This window comes from Panthera tigris, chromosome A3 (assembly GCF_018350195.1).
Source record: "Panthera tigris isolate Pti1 chromosome A3, P.tigris_Pti1_mat1.1, whole genome shotgun sequence".
Lineage (NCBI taxonomy): Eukaryota > Metazoa > Chordata > Mammalia > Carnivora > Felidae > Panthera > Panthera tigris.
Window position 1 is genome coordinate 24531052 of NC_056662.1, and position 24575 is coordinate 24555626.

The 24575-nt window shown below is 39.2% G+C and overlaps 1 protein-coding gene across 3 annotated transcripts in view; it reads right to left on the reverse strand.

Moving 5' to 3' along the window:
- ITCH (itchy E3 ubiquitin protein ligase) overlaps positions 1–24575 on the reverse strand; it is a 142486-nt gene that overhangs the window by 85929 nt on the left and 31982 nt on the right. Inside the window, exon 3 of one of the 3 annotated variants that reach the window (XM_042980570.1) lies at positions 12273–12363. In XM_042980570.1, coding sequence (XP_042836504.1) covers positions 12273–12342 — 70 coding nt within the window. In that variant the 5' untranslated portion in view covers positions 12343–12363. Of the gene's footprint in view, positions 1–12272; positions 12385–24575 lie in introns of those variants that run through there. The other 2 variants (XM_042980571.1, XM_042980572.1) reach the window with 2 other exon arrangements.

Sequence of the window (24575 nt, forward strand, 5' to 3'; positions counted from 1 at the left end):
TATTTGGATAAGAGAAAAACCATGGACCGGGGAATGGAAAAAAATGGAGAAAGAACCAATTTCTAACTGTGGGAGGTGGGGAGCCAGCCCTGAGCTAGGTAGCTACCTCTCAGGAGCAGAGAGAACAACCCTTTCCCTTGAGTGCTATGAGAAGACAAATAGCCATTCCAAGGACAAAAGACCCTGTAGGCCCATGAACCCCTTGCCCCCCCCTCCCCCGCACCAGCCAGAGGTCCTTTGTACCTGACAGTACCCCAGAGTGACAGTATCCAGGAACTAGGACAAGGGACCCTGTAAGACATTGGGGTTTGAATCCCAGCCACGTGCCTGGAAGGCACAGGAGATGGTGGAGGGGGACATAGGTGGCTGCTTGCACTCGTGCCCACTCAGCACTGTGAGGAGCCAGAGGCCCTCAGTTGACAGGCTGGGTGGAGTGGCACTTCCCAGGAACCAGGGTGCGTGGAGCAGGATCCGGGTTTTAATCCCACCCAAGCACCTGGAAGGTGCCGGAGACTGTGGAGCAGAACAAAGTGGCCTGCTCGCGCCCGTGTGGCACTGTCAGGATGGCCTGAACAAAGTGGTTTGGGACACCTGGTCCAGGGAGGAGAGGCTGGGGTGTTGCCAGTTTTCTCCCCATCACCAACAAGGTGGGGTTTCAGGGAACAGACAACGGGCCCACAGTGGAGGTGGGACCCACATACACCAAACCACATCCCTCTGTACCTGGTAACTGCATATGTAACAGAGCAAGATTGACACTGACTTAACCAAACAGTCCCTCCTCCAGATCATTGCAGGCACTGGTTCCAAGGCCTCATCAGATATTGGTCCAGTGGTTTTTGTATTCTTTGATTTGATTCTTGATCAATTCTTATTTTGTGTGTGTGGGGGGGGGATATATATATCCCCCCTTTTCTCCCTCTTATTTCTTCCCTTCTCTAGTCTGGTTATTCTGATTGTTGGTTTAAGCACACATTTTCAATCTATTCTTTTTACATCTCTTCTGTCTCTCCTTTACCCCCCCACCCCACCCCCCCCCCCACCCCCCGGTCTCTGGACTAAGCTGTATAGTTTCTCTGATTCTCTGCCTGGTCAATTTTTTTTTCTTTTCCTTTTCCCCACCCGTCACTTCTCTCTCTATATGGGATAAGGCCTCTTCCACCACCATACACACCCCTTTTTAAAATTTTTTCCAGGGACACTTCAACGAACAAATCAAAGCACACCTAGTGGAAGATCCAAACCACCACTATGAGTAGGGAGATAAAGCAACCAGAGCCTCAACAACAGAGAGCATGAAACACACTCCAAAAACACCTCCTGAAGGGCCAGGCCCTGGACAGTGTTATGACCCCTTTTTAATATAATAGTGCTCACAGCAGCAAGACTCATAACAACCTATTAAAACACATAAGGGACAGAAAACAAGCCAATATGACAAAATAGAAGAATTCTCCTCAAAAGAAATTCCAGGAAGGAATGACAGCTAGAGAATTGCTCAGAACAGAAATGAACAATATAACTGAGCAAGAATTTAGAATAATAGTCATAAGATTAATAGCTGGGCTTGGAAAAAAGCATAGAAGGAAGAAAAAAAGCTTAGAAGATGGCAGAGAATCTACTGCTGCAGAGATCAAGGAACTAAGAAATAGTCACAACAAAGTAAGAAATGAGGTGCTAAATAAACTAGATGCAGTGACAGCAAGGATGGAAGAGGCAGAGGGGAGATTAAGTGAAATAGAAGATAAAATTATGGAAAATAATGAAGCTTAGAAAAAGAGAGGTAAGAAAATATTAGACCACAAGGGGAGAATTACAGAACTAAGTGACTTGATGGAAATGTAATAATATCCATATCATATGAGCTCCAGAAGAAGGAGAAAGAGGCAGAGGTTTACTTGAACAAATTATAGCTGAGAACTTCCCTAATCTGGGGAAGGAAATAGACATCCAAATCCAGGAGGCTCAGAGAACTCCCTTTAGATTTAACAAGAATAGATCTTCTCCATGGCATATCATTATGAAACTGGCAAAATACAAAGATACAGAATTCTGAAAGCAGCTAGAGACAAATGGGCCTTAACCTACAAGATAGACATATAAGGGTAGCAGCAGACCTGTCCACTGAAACTTGGCAAGCCAGAAGGGAATGACAGGAAATATTCAATGTGCTGAACAGGAAAAATATGCAGCTAAGAAGACTTTTTATCTAGCAAGATTGTCATTCAGAATAGAAGGAGAGATAAAGGCTTTCCCAAACAAAAACTGAAGGAGTTCATCACCACTAAACCAGCCCTGCAAGAGATCCTAAAGGGGGACCGTGAGTGGAATGCTGCAAACACTAAAAAGCACCAGAGACATAAGCACAAGTATGATATCTACAGATAACTCAACGACACTAAATCCATATCTTTCAATAACTCTGAATGTACATGGACTAAATGCTCTAGTCAAAAGACATAGGGTATCAGAATGGATTAAAAAACAAAAACAAAAACAAAAAACAAGATCCATCTATATGCTGTCTACCAAAGACCCATTTTAGACCTGACAGCACTTTCAGATTGAAGGTAAGGGGATGAAGAACCACCTATCATGCTACTGGAAGTCAAAAGAAAGCTGGAGTAGCCATACTTATATCAGACAAACTAGATTTTAAACTAAAGGCTGTAACAAGGGATGAAGAAGGGCAGTATGTCACAATTACGAGGTCTATCCATCAAGAAGAGCTAACGATTGTAAATGCTTACGCTCCCAACTTGGTAGCACCCAAATACATAAGTCAATTAATCACAAACATAAGCAATCTTACTGACAGGAATACTGTAATTGCAGGGGACTTTAATACTCACAACAATTGACAGATCATCTGGGCAAAATATCAATAAAGATACAAGGGCCTTGAATGATACACTGGACCAGATGGACATGATAGATACATTCAGAACTTTTCATCCAAAAGCAGAATACACATTCTTTTTGAGTGTGCATGGAACATTCTCTAAGATGGATCACATACTGGGTCATGAAACAGCCCTCAATAAATATAAAAGGATTGAGATCATACCATGCATATTTTCTAATCACAATGCTATGAAACTTGAAATCAACCAGAAGAAAAAAATTTGGAAAGCTTCCAAATGCACAGAAGTTAAAGAACATTCTAATAAAGAATGAACGGGTCAACCAGGCAATTAAAGAAGAAATTAAAAGATACATGGAAGCAAATGAAAATGAAAACGTGACAGTCCAAATCCTTTGGGATGCAGCAAAGGCAGTCCTAAGGGGAAACACAATGCAATCCGGGCCTATCTCAAAAACCAAGAAAAATCCCAAATACAAAATCTAACAGCACATCTAAAGGAATTAGAAGCAGAACAGCAAAGAAATCCCAAAACCAGCAGCAGAAGAGAAATAATAAAGATCAGAGCAGAAATAATATAGAATCAAAAAACAAAAACAAAAAACCCAGAACAGATCAATGAATCTAAGAGCTATTTTTTTGAAAAAATAAAACAAAATTTTTAAACTGCTAGCCAGACTTCTCAAAAAGAGAAAGGACCCAAATAAATAAAATCACAAATGAAAGAGGACAGACCACAACCAGTATCACAGAAATATAAACAATTATCAGAGAATACTATGAAAAATTATATGCCAACAAACTAGACAACCTGGAGGAAATGGACAAATTCCTAGACACCCACACACTATCAAAACTCAAATGGGAAGAAACAGAAAATTGAACAGACCCATAACCAGTGAAGAAATTGAATCACAGTTATCAAAAATCTCCCAACAAAGAAGAGTCCTGGGCCAGATGGCTTCCCAGGGGAATTCTAACAGACATTTAAAGCAGAGTTAATACCTATTCTTCTCAACCTGTTCCAAAAAACAGAAACAGAAATAAAGATTCCAGATTCATTCTATGAAGCCAACATTTTTTTTTCCATTTTTTTTAACCTTTATTTTTTTGAGACAGAGCATGAATGGGGGAGGGTCAGAGAGAGAGGGAGACACAGAATCCGAAACAGGCTCCAGGCTCTGAGCTGTCGGCACAGAGCCCAACGCAGGGCTTGAACTCACAGACCCTGAGATCATGACCTGAGCCGAAGTCGGATGCTCAACCGACTGAGCCACTCAGGCGCCCCTCTATGAAGCCAACATTAACTTGATTCCCAAACCAGACAGTGACCCCACTAAAAAGGACAATTACCTTTTTGATAATTTACCTAAAAAGGTGAAATATCCCTGATGAACACAGATGCAAAAATTCTCAACAAGATACTAGCAAATTGAATTCAACAGTATATCAAAAGAATTATTCACCACGATCAAGTAGGATTCATTCCTGGGCTGCAGGGCTAGTTCAATATTCGCAAATCAATCAATGTAATACATCCCATTAATAGAAGAAAGGATAAGAACCATATGATCCTGTCAATAAATGCAGAAGAAGCATTTGACAAAATACAGCAGCATCCTTTCTTAATAAGAACCCCCAAGAAAGTCGGGATAGAAGGAACATAACTTAACACCATAAAAGCCATATATGAAAAGCCCACAGCTGATATCATCCTCAATGGGGAAAAACTGAGAGCTTTCCCCATGAGATCAGGAACACAGCAGGGATGTCCACTGACACCACTGTTGTTTAACATAGTGTTGGAAGTCCCAGCCTCAGCAATCAGACAACAAAACGAAATAAAAGGCATCCAAAACTGGCAAAGAATAAGTCAAACTTTCACTTTTTGCAGATGACATGATACTCTACATGGAAAACCCAAAAGACTCCACCAAAAAGCTGCTAGAACTGATACATGAATTCAGGTAAGTCGCAGGATACAAAATAAATGTATAGAAATCAGTTGCATTTCTATACACCAATAATGAAACAACAGAAAGAGAAATCAAGAAATCAATCCCATTTACAATTACGCCAAGAACCATACTTTGGATTAAACCTAACCAAAGATGTAAAAGATATGTACGCCAAAAACTATAGAAAATTTATGAAGGAAATTGAAGAAGACACAAAGAAATGGAAAAACATTCCATGCTCATGGATTGGAAGGATAAATATTGTTAAAATGTCAATACTACCCAAAGCAATCTATACATTCAATGCAATCCCAATCAAAATTGTATCGGCATTCTTCTCAAAGCTAGAATAAACAATCCTAAAATGTGTATAGAACCACAAAAGACCCCAAATAATCAAAGTTACATTGAAAAAGAAAACCAAAGCGAAAGGCATCATAATCCCAAACTTCAGCCTCTACTACAAGGTTGTAATCAAGACAGTATGGTATTGGCACAAAAACAGACACATAGACCAATGGAATAGAATAGAGAACCCAGAATTGGACCCACAAATGTATGGCCAACTAATCTCTGACAAAGCAGGAAAGAGTATCCAGTGGAAAGAAGACAGTCTCTTTAGCAAATGGTGCTGGAAGAACTGGACAGAAACATGCAGAAGAATGAAACTGGACCACTTTCTTACACCATACACAAAAATAAACTCAAAATGGATGAAAGACCTACATGTGAGACAGGAAACCATCAAAACCCTAGTGGAGAAAACAGGCAACAACCTCTTTGACTTCAGCAGCAGCAATTTCTTGCTTGGCATGTCTCCGAAGGAAAGGGAAATAAAAGCAAAAATGAACTATTGGGACCTTATCAAGATAAAAAGCTTCTGCACTGCAAAAGAAACAATCAACAAAATTAAAAGGCGACCAATGAAATGGGAGAAGATATGTGTGAATGACATATCAGGTAAAGGGTTAGCATCCAAGATCTATAAAGAACTTACCAAACTCAACACCCAAAAAACAAATAATTCAGTGAAGAAATTAGACACTTCAAAAGACACTTTTCCAAAGAAAACGTCCAGATGGCCAACAGACACATGAAAAAACGCTCAACATCGCTCATCATCAGGGAAATATAAATGAAAACCCACAATGAGATACTACCTCACACCAGTCAGAGTGGCTAAAATTAACAACTTAGGAAACAACAGATGTTGGCGAGGATCAGAGAAAGAGGAACCCTTTTGCACTGCTGGTGGGAATACAAACTGGTGCAGCCACTCTGGAAGACAGTATGGAGGTTCCTCAAAAAACTAAAAATAGAACTACCCTATGACCCAGCAATAGCACTACTAGGAATTTATCCAAAGGATAAAGGAGTGCTGATTTGAAGGGGCACATGTACCCCAATGTTTATAGCAGCGCTTTGGACAGTAGCCAAATTATGGAAAGAGCCCAAATGAAATGTCCATCAACTGATGAATGGATAAAGATGTGGTTTATATATACAATGGAACACTACTTGGCAATGAGAAAGAATGAAATCCTGCCATTTTGCAACAATGTGGATGGAAGTGGAGAGTATTATACTAAGTTAAATAAGTCAATCAAAGAGAGAATATGTTTTCACTCATATGTGGAACTTGAGAAGCTTAACAGAAGACCATAGGGGAAGGGAAGGGGAAAATATAATTTCAAACAAAGAGGGAGCAAACCATAAAAGACTCTTAAATACACAGAACAAACTAAGGGTTGATGGGTGGGCACAGGTGAAGGGAAATGGGTGATGGGCAATGAGAAGAGCACTTATTGGGATGAGCACTGGGTGTTGTATGTAAGTGATGAATCACGGGAATCTACCCCCAAAACCAAGAGCACACTGTATATATACACTGTGTGTTAGCTAACCTGATAATATATAGAAAGAAAGAAAGAAAGAAAGAAAGAAAGAAAGAAAGAAAGAAAGAAAGAAAGAAAGAAAGAAAGAAAGAAAGAAAGAAAGAAAGAAAGAAAGAAAGAAAGAAAATATAACTAATACACCAGCAGTATACTTTTTTATTTTATGTAAATGCTGAAAAGGAAAGGTGACGTTGCCTTTCCTTTGATACTTTTTTTTTTTTAACTTTATTTATTTATTTTGAGAGAAAGAGTGCAAGCAGGGGAGGGGCAGAGAGAAGGGAGAGAGAATCCCAAGCAGGCTTGGCACTGTCAGCACAGAGACTAATGCGGGGCTCAAACTCATGAACTGTGAGGATCATGACCTGAGCCAAAATCAAGAGCCATTCACTTAACTGATAGAGCCACCCAGGCATCCCTCCTTTGATACTCTTATAAAGAACTCAGTGAGAGGCACCTGGGTAGCTCCACTGGTTGAGTCTTGATTTTGGCTCAGGTCATGATCCCAGGGTAGTGGAACTGAGCTCCTCAAAAGGCTTTACACTGAGCATGGTGCCTGCTTAAGATTCTCTCTCCCTCTGCCCCTTTCCTGCTCACTCTCTCTCTAAAATAAAAAAAAAAAGTAAATTAAGTTAAATTAAAAAAAAAAAAAGGATTCAGTGAAATTAAAACATACATCCAAGTTCTCTAAACAATCCAATTATCAACAAACCGCACTATGAATTATTTTTTTAAACTTTTTTGCTACAGCTTACAAAAGGTACCATTTCTCTGAAATAAATTTTCTATTTGCCCTCACTTAATCGGGTAAGGAAATCAATTAGCCAATATATACTGTAAATGAATAATTAACAGGAATGTATGTCTGTCTCTGTATGTATGATAGAAGGAGGTAAGAAAATAGGGGCACCTGGCTGGCTCAGGTGATAGAGAATGAGACTCTGGATCTCAGGGTCATGGGTTCAAGCCCCATGATGGTTGTGGAGCCTACTTAAAAAATGGTAAATAAACAATCAAACAAACAAATAAATATGAAAGAGGTAAGAAAATAACAAGAGGGTAAGAAGCCATCTGCATGTTCAATGCACTACCTATCAAGATTCCACGGGCATTTTTGATTAAAGTAGGAAAAACACTCCTAAAATTTATATGGAACCACAAGACCCCAATATCCAAAGAAATCAATGCAGGAGGCATTGTACTTCCTGATTTCAAGCTATCCTATAAAGCTATAGTAATCAAAACAGTATTGTACTGACATAAAAACTGACAAATAGATCAATGGAACAGAATTGAGAGCCCAGAAATAAACCCAAACATATAAGGTCAACTAATATTTGACAAAGGAACCAAGAAAATTCAATGGACAAAAAAACAGTCTTTTCAGGAAATGCTGCTGGAATAACTGGATTGAAAACACAAACAAACAAAAAAAGACAAGGGGTAGGGGCTCCTGGGTGGCTCAGTCGGGTAAGTGTCCGACTTTGGTTCAGGTCACGATCTCACAGTTTGTGAGTTTGAGCCCCATGTTGGGCTCTGTGCTGACAGCTCAGAGCCTGGAGCCTGCTTCAGAGTCTGTGTCTCCCTCTTTCTGCTCCTCCCCCACTCACTCTCTGTCTCGCTCCAAAATAAATAAATACTAAAAAAATTTAAACAAAACAAAAGACAAGAGGTGCCTGGGTGGCTCAGTGGGTTAAGCGTCCAACTCTTGATTTTGGCTCAGGTCATGATCTCATAGTTCAGGAGATGAAGCCCCATGTTGGGCTCTGCGCTGACAGCACGGACCCTGCTTGGGGTTCTCTCTCTCTCTCTCTCTCTCTCTCTCTCTCTCTCTCTCTCTGCTCCTCCCCCACTCTCTCTCAAAATTAACTTACTACTTTAAAGTTTTTTTAAAGACAAGAAATTTGAGTAAAACCACAGAGTAGGATTTTTTAACTTTTGACACTCAATTCTCCTATTGGTCTTTCATACTAACTTTCTAAAAAGTAAAATTGACTGTTCTTTGTTAAAAGCCCTGATTTCTTTCCATGTCTGCCAGCAATGATATTTTTGTAGCCCTGACACACACCTGAAGGAGATGACCCACTCCCATTAAGTTCTCAAGGTTCCAACTCTGCAGCAGTGGCCCACAGGGGTTTTAGCAAAGCCTTGTTCGTTTCTCTGCTTCAAGTGTTCTGCTCGTATTCTCTCCTAAAAGGATCCTTTCTACTTCCCTATATATTTTTTAAATAATTTCCTATATTTAAATGGTAACAATGCTTCAAGCACCACTTCCTTTCACAGAAGCTCTGGTCAAACACTGATCTTGCTTTCCCAACCAAAGTTGTTATCTCTTTTTGCCGTTACCATATACAATGGCATTTATTTTTTACACTTCAATTTTTATGCCCATCTTGATTCTATCTAGAAAGATGTTGAGGCAGCTTACAAAAAAATAATAAAAGCAACCAATACTATAACTGATCCATTAACATAGAATAAAAAATACAATGTCATTAAAGGAAATTGTGCAAAAAGCTTAGTTCTGAGGTTTCTAGCATCAAAAGCATAGAAGTAAACAATGAATTATGAAAGGCATTTGATTCGACTCAACTTGGCACTTTACTCTTTATAAACTTATGCTTTCCATTTGTCTCATATATAATAATATATTTGCTAAATATATAACTTTTATCCATTATTCATGGTATTTGTTTTTATTAAATTGCTTTTGCCTTGTATTTGTGCAGTCTCAGAATTATTAGAACCAAGATTAAAAACTTAAACATGGCAAGAATTATGTCTTCTTGAGATGCATTTAGGCATTTATCAAATATTTTTCTTTTCTTACTGTAAGAATAATGATGGTAGCAAACAAGATAAATGGTTTATGCACAGAAAAAAGTATAAAGGAATATAAACCTAAACCTAAAGGAATAACAGTATCACCTCTCAGGATTGAGATGATAAATAGGACCCTTCACTTCATTCTTTTACTGAGGTTTTTTTTAAAGTTTTTTTTTGGTTATTGTTTGTTTTTGTAAGTAGGCTCCATGCCCAGCACAGAGCTCAGTGTGGGGCTTGAACTCACAGCCCTGAGATCAAGACCTGAGCTGAGATGAAGAGTCAGACACTTAACTGATTGAGCCACCCAGGCACCCCTATTTTACTACGTTTTTAAAAATAAAAAACATGTGTATTACTTATATAACCTGAAAAAGTAAAGATTTTTTTAAAGATTACTCCAATCAAAGGTTTAATGTTAAGCAGCCCAGAAAAAGTCCTAAGAAGCTGGCTCAATTTAAATCAGCTACTCAGGCTAGCTTCAGGATGGGGAGCAGAGGAAAATAATCAGAATCTTGCTTAACAAAGAAATATCAGTATATTTCATTGAGAATCAGACATTGCTAAGGAAAGAGACTATAGTGAAGGAATTTCCAAAAATAAATTCTAAGATGCTGTCACATTATGAAAGTGTTTTTTAAATATAATTCAATCATTTTTAGGTTTTGAGGAAGATAATAATAAGGACATGGTTTGTAGCCTAATAGTCATCATCTAGAGGTGGATGTGAGATAGGTGTAATAAAAGATAAAATACCATACAGAAGATGGTAATTGTTCTAGAAGAAATAAATGCCATTAAAAGGTTAGAGACTGAGGTTTCACTGTGTGATACAGACACATGCATATCTGAAGAAAATCCAGTGACTCACCAAATAGTTCATGTATAAATATCTACAAAAAGACCATATGGAGCCAGACTGTGAAAGCTCTCAGCCCTGGCTAACGAAATTCCAAACTATAGCCAAACAGAAGCATTAAAGATTTTTGAGCAGGAATGTAATGTAAGTGGCATATTAGAACATTAGGAATATCAATCTGAAAGTGATATACTTGGTTCATATGGTTAGAGAGAGAAAGACAGACACAGATAGTAGTTAAATAATAATAGCAACCAAAGGATTTAAATAGACATTTCTCCAAAAAAGATACATACAAATGGCCATTTAGCACATGAAAAGATGTTCAACATCATTAACCACCAGAGAAATGCAAATCAAACCCACAATGACATACCACTTCACACCCACTAGGATGTCTATAATCAAAAAGACAACACGCACTGTCAAGGATGTGGAGAAAGTGGAACCCTCATACATGGCTGATGGGAATACAAATAGTGTGAATGCTTTGAAAAACAATTTGGAGAGGCGCATGGGGGGCTTAGTCGGTTAATCATCTGACTCTTAGGCTCAGGTCATAATTTGTGGTTTGTGAGTTCAAACTCATATCAGGCTCTGTACTGGCAGTGCAGAGCCTGCTTGGAGTCCTCCATCTCCCTCTCTCTCTGCCCCTACCCTGCTCACCATCTCCCTCTCCCTCTCTCTCTCAAAAATAAACATTTAAAAAAATGAAAAATAAAAAAATTTAAAAAATGAAAAGCAATTTGGAATTCCTCACAAAGTGAAACATATATATGACCAGTGACTCCACTCCTAGGTAGGTACTCAAGAGAAGTGAAAACACACATCTTTACAAAAACTTGTACACAAATGTTCATAGCATTATTCCTAATAGCCAAAAGTAGAAACAACTCAAACATACATCAACTGATAAAAGGATAAAGAAAATGTGGCATGTTCATGCCTGCAATATTATTTGGCAATAAAATGAAATACTAATGCATGCTACAATAAGAATGAACCTTGAAAACATGCCAAGTAGAAAAAGTCAGAAACAAAAAGCCATACACATTTTAGGATCCCATTTATATGAGATATCCAGAATAGAAAAACCTACAGACAGGAAGTAGATTAGTGATTGCCCAGGGTTGATGGTGGCTGGGGGACATGGAAAGTCTTCTACTAATGGGTAGAGGTTTTCTAAAACTGACAGTGTTGACAACTGTACAACACTGTGAATATACTAACAATCATTGACCTCTTAATGGGTAAACTGTGTGTATGTGAATTATCTCTCAAGGCTGTTAATGTAATACAAAACAAAAAACAATAGCAACTGCCCCAGACACCAATGTTTAATGGGAGAGGGGGAAAAAAACCCTACAGAATACCCAAGAATATCCTGAAATAAAAATGTAATTTTTATACATCTAACCATCTGTTCTTTCATTCATTAGGCAAATATTACTTCAAACAGCACCTGATATATAATAGCCACTGAAGATTTTCTTCTCTTAAGATTATTTTTTGGGGTGCTTGGGTGGCTCAGTAGCGAAGCATCTGACTTGGGCTCAGGTCACGATCTCACAGTTTGGGAGTTCAAGTCCACATCAGGTAAGCTAGAGCCCCACTTCAGGTGAGTACAAGCCCCGTATAAGATGAGCTCAAGCCCCACTTTGGGTGAGTCCTGCTTCTCTCTCTCTCTCTCTCCCTACCTCCTTCTCTCTCTCTCTCTCTCTCTCTCCGCCCCTTATGGGATTCTCACTCTCTCTGCCCTTTACTCACTTGTGCCCTCTCTCTCTCTCCCTCAAAAAAAAAAAAAAAAAAAAAAAGGATTATATTTTTTATCTTAGGAAGAAAAAAAAAGGATACTAGTAGATCTGTTTAAGACTTACCAGTGATCTGAAGTTGTGATTTCATGGTCAGGCTACCCATTGAACCAAGCTGCGATCCACTGCCAGACATACCACCAACAGGACGGCAAACCTGAACATGGCAAAGGACACACTGTAAACATCAAAAAGTCCCATTAAAAAAAATATGTATGGTGCTAACCAGGCCATTTTCATATCTCACTGAAGACTGCACAATAACAGTGGCCTTCATATTGCTAAATTAAATTTTTAATTCTAGTATTCATCCTGCCTAATCTGTCAGCAAAATTACATGGCTAATCATTCTATCTTCCATGGTTTACTTTCTTTCCTTGGGCTCCCAAGGAACATTCTCTAGGTTTAAGTCCTACCTCACTGATTGTTCTTAGGCTCCTTTGACAATCTCTTCTGTTTTCTCCCCTCTTAATGTTGGGAGTATCCTAGGGTTCAGTTCCCTCTTATCTCTCTGTACACATTTCCTCAAAGATATCATTCAGTGTTGTGACTTTAAATGTCATCTATATACCAATGAGTCCCAACTTTATATTTCTATCCCAGACTTCATTCCTAAACTCTGAACAACTTTACTTGGGGGTATGTGAAAAAACCCCCAAACTTAACAAATCAAACTGAACTCCTGATTTTCCCTGTAAATTATCTCAGTTGGTAACAACTCCATCCTTTCAGACGCTCAGGCTAAAAACCTTGAAGTCATCCTGCCTTTTTTTATTTTCCTTACTATCTGCCAGCAAATTCTGTTGTCTCCATTTGCAAAATATGTCCAGAATCCAACCATTTCTCACCACCTCTACTATCAATCTGTTCAGAGCCACCTTTTCCCCCCTGGATTAGGTCTCCCTGTTTCTAGCTGTGTCTGGCTTCAGTGCCTATTCTGAACACAATCAGGATGACTTTTAAAGTGTTCAAAATCCTGCAAAAGCTTCCCATTTTACTCAGGGTAAAAGCTTAGATCCATACCATGACCTTAAAAGACTATATAAGATGCATGCTCCCAACTTCCTGATCTTATCTCCTTCTATTCTCCTAATCTACTCAAGTACCTACCTCCCTGTTATACATCAAATATGCTAGCACATTCTAGCACTAGGACTTTCGTTTTACTTGTTCTCTTGACAATATTACAGTCTGCTCCAATTCCCTGGTCATTTTTTTTTTCTTCTACAGAATAGATCACCTTCTGACATACTAAGTAATTCACTTGGTAATTATGTTTATTGTTTTTTTTCATATCCAAGTGGATTTTTTTTAACATTTATTTATTATTGAGAGACAGAGCATGAGCAGGAGCATGGGAGGGGCAGAGAGAGAGGGAGACACAGAATCCAAAGCAGCCTCCAAGTTCTGAGCTGTCACAGCTCGACGTGGGGCTTGAACTCACAAACCACAAGATCATGACCTGAGCCGAAGTTGAACGTTCAACCGACTGAGCCACCCAGGCGCCCCATATTTATTGTTTTGAATCTCTAGGCTAGAATATAAACTCCATGTGAGCAGGGATCTTTGTTTTGTTCACTGATAAAAGCCAGAAGCCCAAAAATAGTGCCTGACACATAGCAAACACTTAAATATCTGTTTGATGAAATGAATTAAAAAATGGCTTTTGAGGGGCACCTGGGTGGCTCAGTCGGGTGAGCAGTCCACCTCTTAATTTTGGCTCAGGTCATGATCTCAATTTCATGAGTCTGAGCCCTGCACTGGGCTCTGTGCTGACAGCGATGAGCCTGCTTGGGATCTTCTCTCTCCCTCTTTCACTCTCTGCCCCACCCCTGCTCACAGTCTTCTCTCTCAAAATAAATTTAACAACAACAACAACAAAGACTTCGAACTACACTAAATGATTAAGTCTCACATATCTTCTTCAGTCTCCAATCATGGAAAAGGTAACCCCATGTGGAAACAGCATGATTAATATAACAAAGATATTATAACAAAGTCAGAACATTTGGGCTCAATTCCTGTCTATGACACTTATATGATACTACTTAAGTTATATAACCTCTCTAGGTCCCAGTTTTCTATCAGAAAAATGAGTATAACACCACGTCTACCTCACAGAGTTGTTGCAAAGATGATTATGTATATTTAAAAAATGCTCTGTAAATGTTATTTATCATTAATAGTGTTTAAATATCTTTACAATAAAAATCTGTTCTTAGGCTTTTGGGGACTGGATAACAATATTAGAAATATTTCAACTGGGTCAAGGTAAAGATTAAAGTGAAATGAAATTTACTTAGCACTTTTTTACCAAGTACTATGTAAGAACCATAATATACAGTAAGACAAAATATCTTGATACTGTACCTATTGTCTTAAATTTTCATACAATTTTAGACTTCCATTAAAATTTTTAAATATCAGGGGCACCTGAGTGGCTCACTCAGTTGAGCATCCAACTCTTGATTTCGGCTCAAGTCACGATCCCAGGGTTGTGGGGTCAAGCCCTACGTCGGGCTCCACGTTGAGCATGGAGCCTGCTTGGGATTCTCTCTCTCTCCCTCTGCCCCTCTCCCCTGCTCACGGAATTTTTTTAATTTAGTATCAAACAATTCTGGTATCTTCTCAAATCTGCCAAAATGAAATGGAACAATAATTCCCACTGAGACCAACTCTACAAAATCTAATGTTTTATTCCTTGCCTTATGAAAACGCTCAAAGCTAAAATTTTGGTCTTCACTATAGAAACTAGCTCATTCTCTGTGGCCTGGTATGTGTATGTGTGCGGGTGAGTGTGTGTGTCAGTGTGTGCATTTTTCCCCCTTCATCTTCTTTATTTAAATTGCCCACTTCAGGGGCGCCTGGGTGGCGCAGTCGGTTAAGCGTCCGACTTCAGCCAGGTCACGATCTCGCGGTCCGTGAGTTCGAGCCCCGCGTCAGGCTCTGGGCTGATGGCTCGGAGCCTGGAGCCTGTTTCCGATTCTGTGTCTCCCTCTCTCTGTGACCTTCCCCCGTTCATGCTCTGTCTCTCTCTGTCTCAAAAATAAATAAACGTTTAAAAAAATAAAATAAAATAAAAATAAATTGCCCACTTCAGGGGCGCCTGGGTGGCGCAGTCGGTTAAGCGTCCGACTTCAACCAGGTCACGATCTCGCGGTCCGTGAGTTCGAGCCCCGCGTCGGGCTCTGGGCTGATGGCTCGGGCTCTGGGCTGATGGCTCGGAGCCTGGAGCCTGTTTCCGATTCTGTGTCTCCCTCTCTCTCTCTCTGCCCCTCCCCCGTTCATGCTCTGTCTCTCTCTGTCCCAAAAATAAATTAAAAAAAAAAAAAAATTGCCCACTTCAGATGTTTTATAACCTACAATTTATTAAAAGAGACCTTTTATTTTAAACAGGGAAGGCATACACCATAAATAATGTCATTAGTAGTCACCCAAAATATAAAAGAAATGAATTATAACACAAAAGCCTTAACACTGTTTTGTACAGGATATTCTGGTTCAAAGTGCTTGTTATACAAAGGGCCTTCCAAAGACATCATTACCACATTCTGTATAGTTATTACCTTCTCCTCAACACCCAAAAGACTGTATGCAACAGTACTATGACATCAAGACAAGTAAATCAAGAGAGAGCAAGCGAATATCCCGTGCTGATCTTATTATGCATGATAAAGTACTATTCTAGCTGCTGATCTATATCAACAATTTATTGCTGGAAAAATAACCTTTTTAATAGTATAGTGTACATTATTTATTCTAAATTAGCATTAATTACAAAGTTACAAAGTAAATAAAGATCTCTACAGAAATAAAATATATTTTAAAATTAACTTCATATAGAAAAGACTAATGAACGAACGGATTAAACACATTTTTAGGAACAGTGATTCTCTCCAGATAATTACAGATAATCACTGTGGTAGAATGAGTTGCTCTGCAAAAACATGCTGGTAATTGTAATAATGCATGTACTTACACATATTACTTTTATATATCTCTAAATACTTTAAATTCTTAAGAAGAATAAAAAATTACTGTTATGTATAATAGTAAAAAAAGAAAAACTAAAGAAACCACGTAAGTATCAATTGGTAACCAGTTAAATAAGTAACATTCATAGCATAGAACAGAATACAATGCAGACATTAAAACAAGTAACTTACTAATGACCAAAATGAAATGATTCCAAGAACATTTAAGTTATACAATATATACATTATGATGTCATTTTTGCAAACAAAAGTAAACTATCTATTCCTATAGATACATATAAATAAATGCAGGGAAAAGTACACACCTGACACTGGTCACAGTGGTTAACTTTGTGGAGGAGAGGAGTATATATAGTAAAGAAGGTGGTCATGGGGAACTTTGGTTTTATATGTATTGTTTGAGGTTTTTAAAAGAAAACATTTATCATTGATGATTTGTACAAGTTAAAAAACAGGCAAGAGGACACCTGGGTGGCTTGGCTGGTTGAGCATCTGACTCTTGGTTTTGGCTCAGGTCATGATCTCACAGTTCACGGGTTTGAGCCCTGCATCGGGCTCTGCGCTAACAGTGTGGAGCTGCTTGGGATAATGTCTCTCTCTCTGTCTCTCTCTCTCTCTCCCTCCCTCTCCTGCTCATATGTGCTCTCTAAATAAATACATAAATAAATAAACAAAATAAAAAACAGGCAAGAGACTAGATATAATAGATAACCTATACTTCCAGTCCCATGTTTTCTCCTGAGCTCCACACTTTTCATCTTGACCATTACTTACAACTGCCTACGTACACAGTTAAAATGACTAAATTAAAACTCTCTATACCTGGACACACTCATCTTGGCCTCAACGGCACCACCATCCACCCAGCTGCTCAAGCCAAACATATGGGCATGATCTTTCCCTCAACAAGTTCTAATGATTCTACCTGTAAAACATACCCTACTATATAGCCACATTACTCCTTCTCTTAACCATCCTAGTCTAAGCTACAAACATTCATCCCTTCCCTGACAACAAATTACTAGAAGTCATTAAACTGGTCTCCCTGCTTCTGTACTTGCTCCTGGCTCCTTCTCCCTCCCATCATCCTCCACACAGCAACTGGAGTCCTCTTTGAAAAATAAAAATTAGATCATACTCTACTCTGCTTAAATACTCAATAACCTCCTATCTCAGTTAAAATAGAATCCAAACTCCTTACCCTGGCTTATAGATGCCCCCAAGTCCATACTACCCATGCTAACTCTCTGACTTTACCTCTTATCATTCTTCCCTTCACCCATTCTAGCTTGCTTTCTATTTCTCAAATACACTATTTCATCCTAGCCTTACAGCTTTTGTACTAACTGTTCCCTCTGCTAAGAATGCTTTTTTCTGTATCTTTAAATAGCTAACATGTTCTTGTAGTCAGGCCTCAGTTAAATATCACCTCCTCAGAGATCTGTCCAGACTTATCCAATCTGCAGTTAACCATCCTATTACTTTCTATGACATCACTGAAAATTTTCTGATTTATTGACTCTAAAGTCCACAAAAGTAGGCACTTTATCCACCTTGTTAATCAGTGCAAGGAATACACTGGAAGTTTTTTATTGTTTTTTTTAAGTCTACAATTTCAACTGTCAAAATACCTAATATCAAAAAGACAAGTGGGGTGCCTAGGTGGCTCAGCCGTTGAGCATCCAGATTCTTCATATCAGCTCAGGTCTTGAGCTCACAGTTCCTAGGATCAAGCCCCACATTAGGCTCTGCACTGACAGCGTGAGCCTGCTTGGGATTCTCTTTCTCCCTCTCTGCCCCTTTCCTATACGCATATGCTTTCCCTCTCTCTCAAAATAAACATTTTTTAAAAAGCCAAGAAATAACAAGTATTGGCAAGGATGTGGAGAAAAGGGAACCTTTGTGCATTGTTAATGAGAATATAAATTGGTGCAGCCACTGTGGAAGGCAGTATGGAGGTTCCTCAAAATATTAAAAATAGGGGCACCTGGGTGGCTCAGTCGGTTAAGCGGCCAACTTCGGCTCAGGTCATGATCTCGCGGTCCGTGAGTTTGAGCCCCGCGTCGGGCTCTGTGCTGACAGCTCAGAGCCTGGAGCCTGTTTCAGATTCTGTGTCTCCCTCTCTCTGACCCTCCCCTGTTCATGCTCTGTCTCTCCCTGTCTCAAAAATAAATAAAACGTTAAAAAAAAATTAAAAAAAAATATTAAAAATAGAAATACCATATGATCCAGTAATTCCACCACTGAATATTTCCCCAAGAAAACTGAGAATATTAACTTGAAAATATATATGCACCCTTATGTTTATTGCAGCATTTACAACAGATAAAATATGGAAACAACCTAAATGCTCACTGGTAGATGAATGGATAAAGATGTGGTATATAAAAATACAATGGAGTATTAGCCATAAAAAAAAAATAATAAGATCTTGTCATTTATAACAGCATGGATGGTCCTACAGGGTATTATGCTAAGTGAAATAAATCAGACAGAGAAAGACAAATGCCATATGATTTCACTTATACGTAATCTAAAACACAAAACAAATGAACAAAGTGTAACAGACCAATATATACAGAGAACAAACTGGTGATTGCCAAAAGGGAGGGGTAAAGAGGTAAAATGGGTGAAGAGAAGTGGGAGACTTCCAGATATGGAATGAATAAGTCATGGGGATGAAAGGTACAGCACAGGGAACACAGTCAATGGTAATTTAATAGTGATGTATGGTGACAGATGGCAACTACACTTGTGGTGTGCATAACATAGTATGTAGAGCTGTCAAATCTCTATGCTGTTTACCTGAAACAAATGTAACATTGTGTGTCAACTACATTTCAATTGAAAAAAAAAAATTAAAAGCCCGGGGGCCCAGCTTCCTCAGTTGGTAAAGCATGCAATTCTTTTTTTTTTTTTTTAACATTTATTCATTTTTGAGAGTGAGAGAGACAGAGCATGAGTGGGGGAAGGGCAAAGAGAGAGGGAAACAGAATCTGAAGCAGCCTCCAGGCTCCAAGCTGTCAGCACAGGGCCCAATGCGGGACTTGAACTCACGGACTGTGAGCTCATGTCCTGAGCCGCAGTCGGATGTTCAACCAACTGAGCCACCTAGGCGCCCCTAAGCATGCAATTCTTGATCTCAGGGTTGTGAGTTTGAGCTTCACGTTGGGTGTAGGAATTACTTAAAAATAAAATCTTTTTTAAAAAATTAATAAAATGTTTAAAAAATTAAAAATAGATACACAAATAAAATTCAGGGAGGCCTGGCTGGCTCAGTTGGTAGAACATGCTTGAGCAGTCAGTAGGCATTTGGGGATTGTAAGCTCAAGCCCCACAATTTATATTCACATCCACTCTTTGTGTTGTACAGTTCTATGGATTTTGACAAATGCATAACGCCATGGGTCCACGATTAGTTTCACACAGAATAATCTCACCATCCAAGCTTTACCTATCCATTCCTCCCTCCACACTGAGAACCCCCTGATGACCACTGATCTTTTTATCTGTAGTTTTTCTCTCCTCCAGAATGTCAGGTAGGTGGAATCATACAATTTGAGGCCTTTTCAGATTGGCTTCTTTCATTTAGCAATACTATTAAGGTTCTTCCATACTTTTTCATGGCTTGACAGCTTTTTTTTTTTTTTTTTTTTTTAAAGCTTATTTATTTACTGAGAGAGAGACAGTGCATGCAAGCTGAGGAGGGGCGTGGTGGGGGTGGGGGGGATGGGAGGAGAATCCCAAGCAGCCTCCACACTGCCAACACAGAGCCCTATGCAGGGCTGGAACTCATGAACATGAAATCATGACGTGAGCCAAAATCAAGAGTTGGACGCCTAACCAACTGAGCCACCCAGGTGCCCCTATTTTTTTTTTAATTGCTGAATAATATCAATTGTGTGTTTGTACCACAGTTTATCCATTCTCCTATTAAAGGACATTTTGCTTGCTTCCAGTTTGGGACAATTATGAAAAAAGCTGCTATAAATATTCATGTATAAGTTATTTGTGGCCTTAGGTTTTCAATTCAATTGAGTTTTAACCCAGTAAGAAACTGCCAAACGGTCTTCCAAAGTTGTGCACCATTTTGCATTCCTACTAGGATTGAAGGAGAATCCTTTTTGTTCCATACCTTCACCAGCATTTGGTATTATTAGCTTTTCAGAATTTTGCCAATCTAACAGATGTACAGTGATATGTCACTGATGGTTTAATTTGCAATTCCCATATGACATGATGTTGAGCATCTTTTCACATGCTTATCTGACATATGGTAAGGTATTTCTTCAGATCTTTTACTCACTTTTTACTTGTTTTCACATTATTACATTTTAAGAGTTCTTTATGTATTTTAGAATCAAGTCTTTTACCAGATATGTGTTTCACAAATATTTTCTTGCAAACTATGGCTTCTCTTTTCACTCTCTTAACAGTGCAGAGGGTCCAAAATGTGGGTGTTACGTGGGGGATGGTTTCCTCCCACATAGTTTCCCATAATTCCCTCCATTATGGTTTCCTCATAATGCGGGAGCAAAAGGCAAGCTGAGGGCAAAGCACAAGCTAACACCCCCGCAACACTTCCCCATCAAGGGATATGTGACATTCCTCAGGCACTCAGGGCTACCCAAGAACAAAGAAAAGGGAAAAACAAATGGTTAACTAAAAGAGATCACAGTTATGCAGGACATGTGTCTACATCATTTTGCAACGGTCTTAATGATTCATAAGAAAAACATAATCTCCAGAAACCTATAGACTCAATTTTCTGGAAACTTAACATCACCCTACCCTCCATAGGATAGAAGATCTTATATAATCAGTCACTCCTCACAACCCCATTGCAGGTGTTTCTGCCCATGGGTCCCGTCCCTATGCTATAATAAAAACACCTTTTTGCACCAAAAGCATCTCAAGAATTCTTTCTTGGCCGTGGACTCCACACCCGTTGCAACACTTCAAACCGCATCATTCACACCAACAAGCAATTCTCTGACACCAGCTGGGTGTCCTACAACTTTAGAGATAGTGTCAGATCCCACAGGTTAAATGATCAGTTCTACAAGCTCCCCACCACACTTCAAATGCTATATGCAAGTCCAGGTTGTCCCTTGTGCTTCTGACTAACCAGCTATAGATTGGAGGTTCCAATGATTATCTACTTGGGTTTGATTAATTTGCTAGAGTGGCTCACAGAACTCAAACTTATTATTATCATCTCCTAGGTTACTGGTTTATTATAAAGGATATCACTCAGTAACAGCCAGATGAAAGAGGTGCATAGGGCAAGGTATGGGGAAAAGGTGTGAAGCTTCCATGTCCTCAGCCAGCGTACCACTCTCCCCAAATCCTCCTGCATTCAGCAACCTGGAAACTCTCTGAAACTCATCCTTTTACATTTTTTAATGGACGCTATTACACAGGTGTGGATGATTAAATCATTAGTCATTAGCAACTGAACTCCATCTCCAGCCCCCCTCCCCTCTCCAGAGGTTTTGGGGGGTAAGACTGAAAGTTACAACCTCCAATCACATGGTTGGCTCCACTAGCAACCAGTCTCCATTCTTAAGACAAGGTCTAAAAGTTACCTCAATAATATAACAAAAGACACCTTTATCATTCTCATCACTTAGAAAATTTCAAGGGTTTTAGGAGCATTGTGCCAGGAATAGGATCGAAAACCAGATTGTACAGGGCACCTGGGTGGCTTAATTGGTAGATTGTACAGGGCACCTGGGTGGCTTAGTCGGTTAAGCGTCCAACTACACAGCTCAGGTCAGGATCTCACGGTTCATGAGTTTGAGCCCCATGTCGTACTCTGTACTGACAGCTCAGAGCCTGGAGCCTGTTTCAGATTCTGTGTCTCCCTCTCTCTCTGCCCCTCCCCCACTTGCACTCTCTTTCTATCTCTCTCTCAAAAATAAAGACATTAAAAAATAAATAAATAGTGCCTTTGTGAACCAAGGGATTTAACTTTAATAAAGTCCAATTTCTAATTTTGTCTTTCATGGATTGTATTTTGGTGTCATATCTAACTATGTCAAATCTTTTGGTGTCACTCATTGCTGGAGCACCAAGGCAGCTCCGCTGGTGAGCGGCAGTGTGCGGTCGAGCACCACACTTGGTGTAGAAATTACTTTAATAAATAAAAATATGCAATAAATAAATAAAATAGTAACCATTGCTGATATAGAAAATGTTGGGGTTCAGAGCCAACAGCCAAGAAAGAATTCTTGAAACGTCTTCAGTGCAAAAAGGGTTTTTTTTGTTTTTTGGTTTTGTTTGTTTTAAGCACGGGGGGCGGGGGGGGGGGGGGGGGGGGACAAGCCATGGGCAGAAAAAGCTGCATGGGGTTGTGACTTTCAAGTTGGGAGGGGGTTAGGGATAGCCTAAGTCTCTAAGGAATTTTGGAAGCAAGATTTCCAAGACCTTGAGGTAACTAGCTATTGTTAGGTAAACGTCATTTACTACTGTCTAATAACTCCTCAGTCAAAAGACCCTTCAGATGTATTATCAGTGGGCCATGAGCTTGGAGTATGATTACCAACATGTATCTTGGCAGGGGGAGGGGAGGTAGAGAAAAAGGAGTTTCAATAGGAATTTTTATATGTTAAAGTAGACTTACAGGTTCCTAGGGGGTCAGGCTAAGATTGCCTTTTGTCCTTAGCAAAGTGTCAACATTGAGGCCACTGAGCTACCAGAGGAAGGTCATTCTGCCTGTTTCAAGGACTTGTCAATGGGCTCTAAGTAATAGGGAAATTTAATTTTTTTTCTTTTGCCTTTGTTTCCCTCATCAATTGCTATCTCTTCAACAAATGGTGCTGGAACAACTGCACAACCATATGTAAAAAAAAATTAAGTTAGATCCCTACAAAAGAACCGTGGGCGCATGTTTTAACTGTCTGTAAGTTACATGAAGGATTGGCTCAGAACTTCTCTTGCCTTTGTTTTCCCTGCCAGGGAGCCTCCTTGGGGCTGAGATACTTTCCCAGGCAGTGCCTGTCAAAAGCATTTAAAATCAAATATATTAACCACTGCCACTTGGGGCAAGGGATAATAGATGGCACACACAACAGATATATTGAAAAGACTGGGAAGGGGGCGCCTGGGTGGCTCAGTCGGTTAAGCGGCCGACTTCGGCTCAGGTCATGATCTCGCAGTCCATGAGTTTGAGCCCCGCGTCGGGCTCTGTGATGACAGCTCAGAGCCTGGAGCCTGTTTCAGATTCTGTGTCTCCCTCTCTCTGACCCTCCCCCGTTCATGCTCTGTCTCTCTCTGTCTCAAAAATAAATACATGTTAAAAAAAAAATTTAGAAAAGACTGGGAAGGAAGAGACTGGAGAAGGAGACATTTGGGGGAATGAGAGCTTTGAAAAACTCCTGGGTATTATGTTAAATCTAGAAGTCCATGCACATGCCCAGGTGTGGATGCTTGTTCAGGAAGGACAGAAGATCCTGGCTCTTAACTCTGGTTGACCTTCAGGCTCCACGCAAGCAGGAAGTGAAGTCTAAGACAGTGGCCATACATGACAAAGAATACAGACTACACAAAAAATTAGTTTGGAAACGTCACCAAACAAGCAAACAACCACCATAATGAGTAGCAATAAGAAACCATGAAGTGGAAGAAGAATCTGATTTCCAGAGTTGCCACATTTTAACAATTCAAAATTTTCAGTTTTTCATACTAGCAAACCAAATTCAACAGCACATTAAACGACTTAATACACTATGACCAAGTGGGATTTATCCCTGGGTTGCAAAGATGGATCAACATATGGAAATCAATGCATTATACATTAAAAGAATTAAGGCTAACATCACATTATCACCACTATAGATGTTTAAAAAAAAAAAAAGCATTTGAAGAAATTCAATAGTCTTTCATGATAAAAACTGTCAAACTAGGAATAGAAGAAAATTACCTCAACAAAATAAAGAGTATATATGAAAAGCCCACAACTAATATCACACTCAATGGTGAAAAATTGAAAGCTTTTCCTCTAATACTAGGAATAAGACAGAATGCCAACTCCCACCACTTCTATTCAACACAGTACTACAGTACTAGCCAGAGCAATCAAGTCAGAAAAAAATAAATAAAACAATCCCACTTACAATAGCATCAAAAAGAATAAAATACTTAGGAATAAACTTAACCAAGGAGATGAAAACTACAAAACACGGCTGAAAGAAATTAAAGAAGACACAAATAAATGGAAAGATATCCATTTTCATGGGTTGGAAGATTTACAGATTCAGAGCAATCCCTATCAAAATCCTAATGGCATTTTTTTTAAAAAGGAAAAAAACCCCTAAAATTCAAATAGAATCAGATATAACACCAAAAGCAAAAGCGAAATAAAGTGGATATA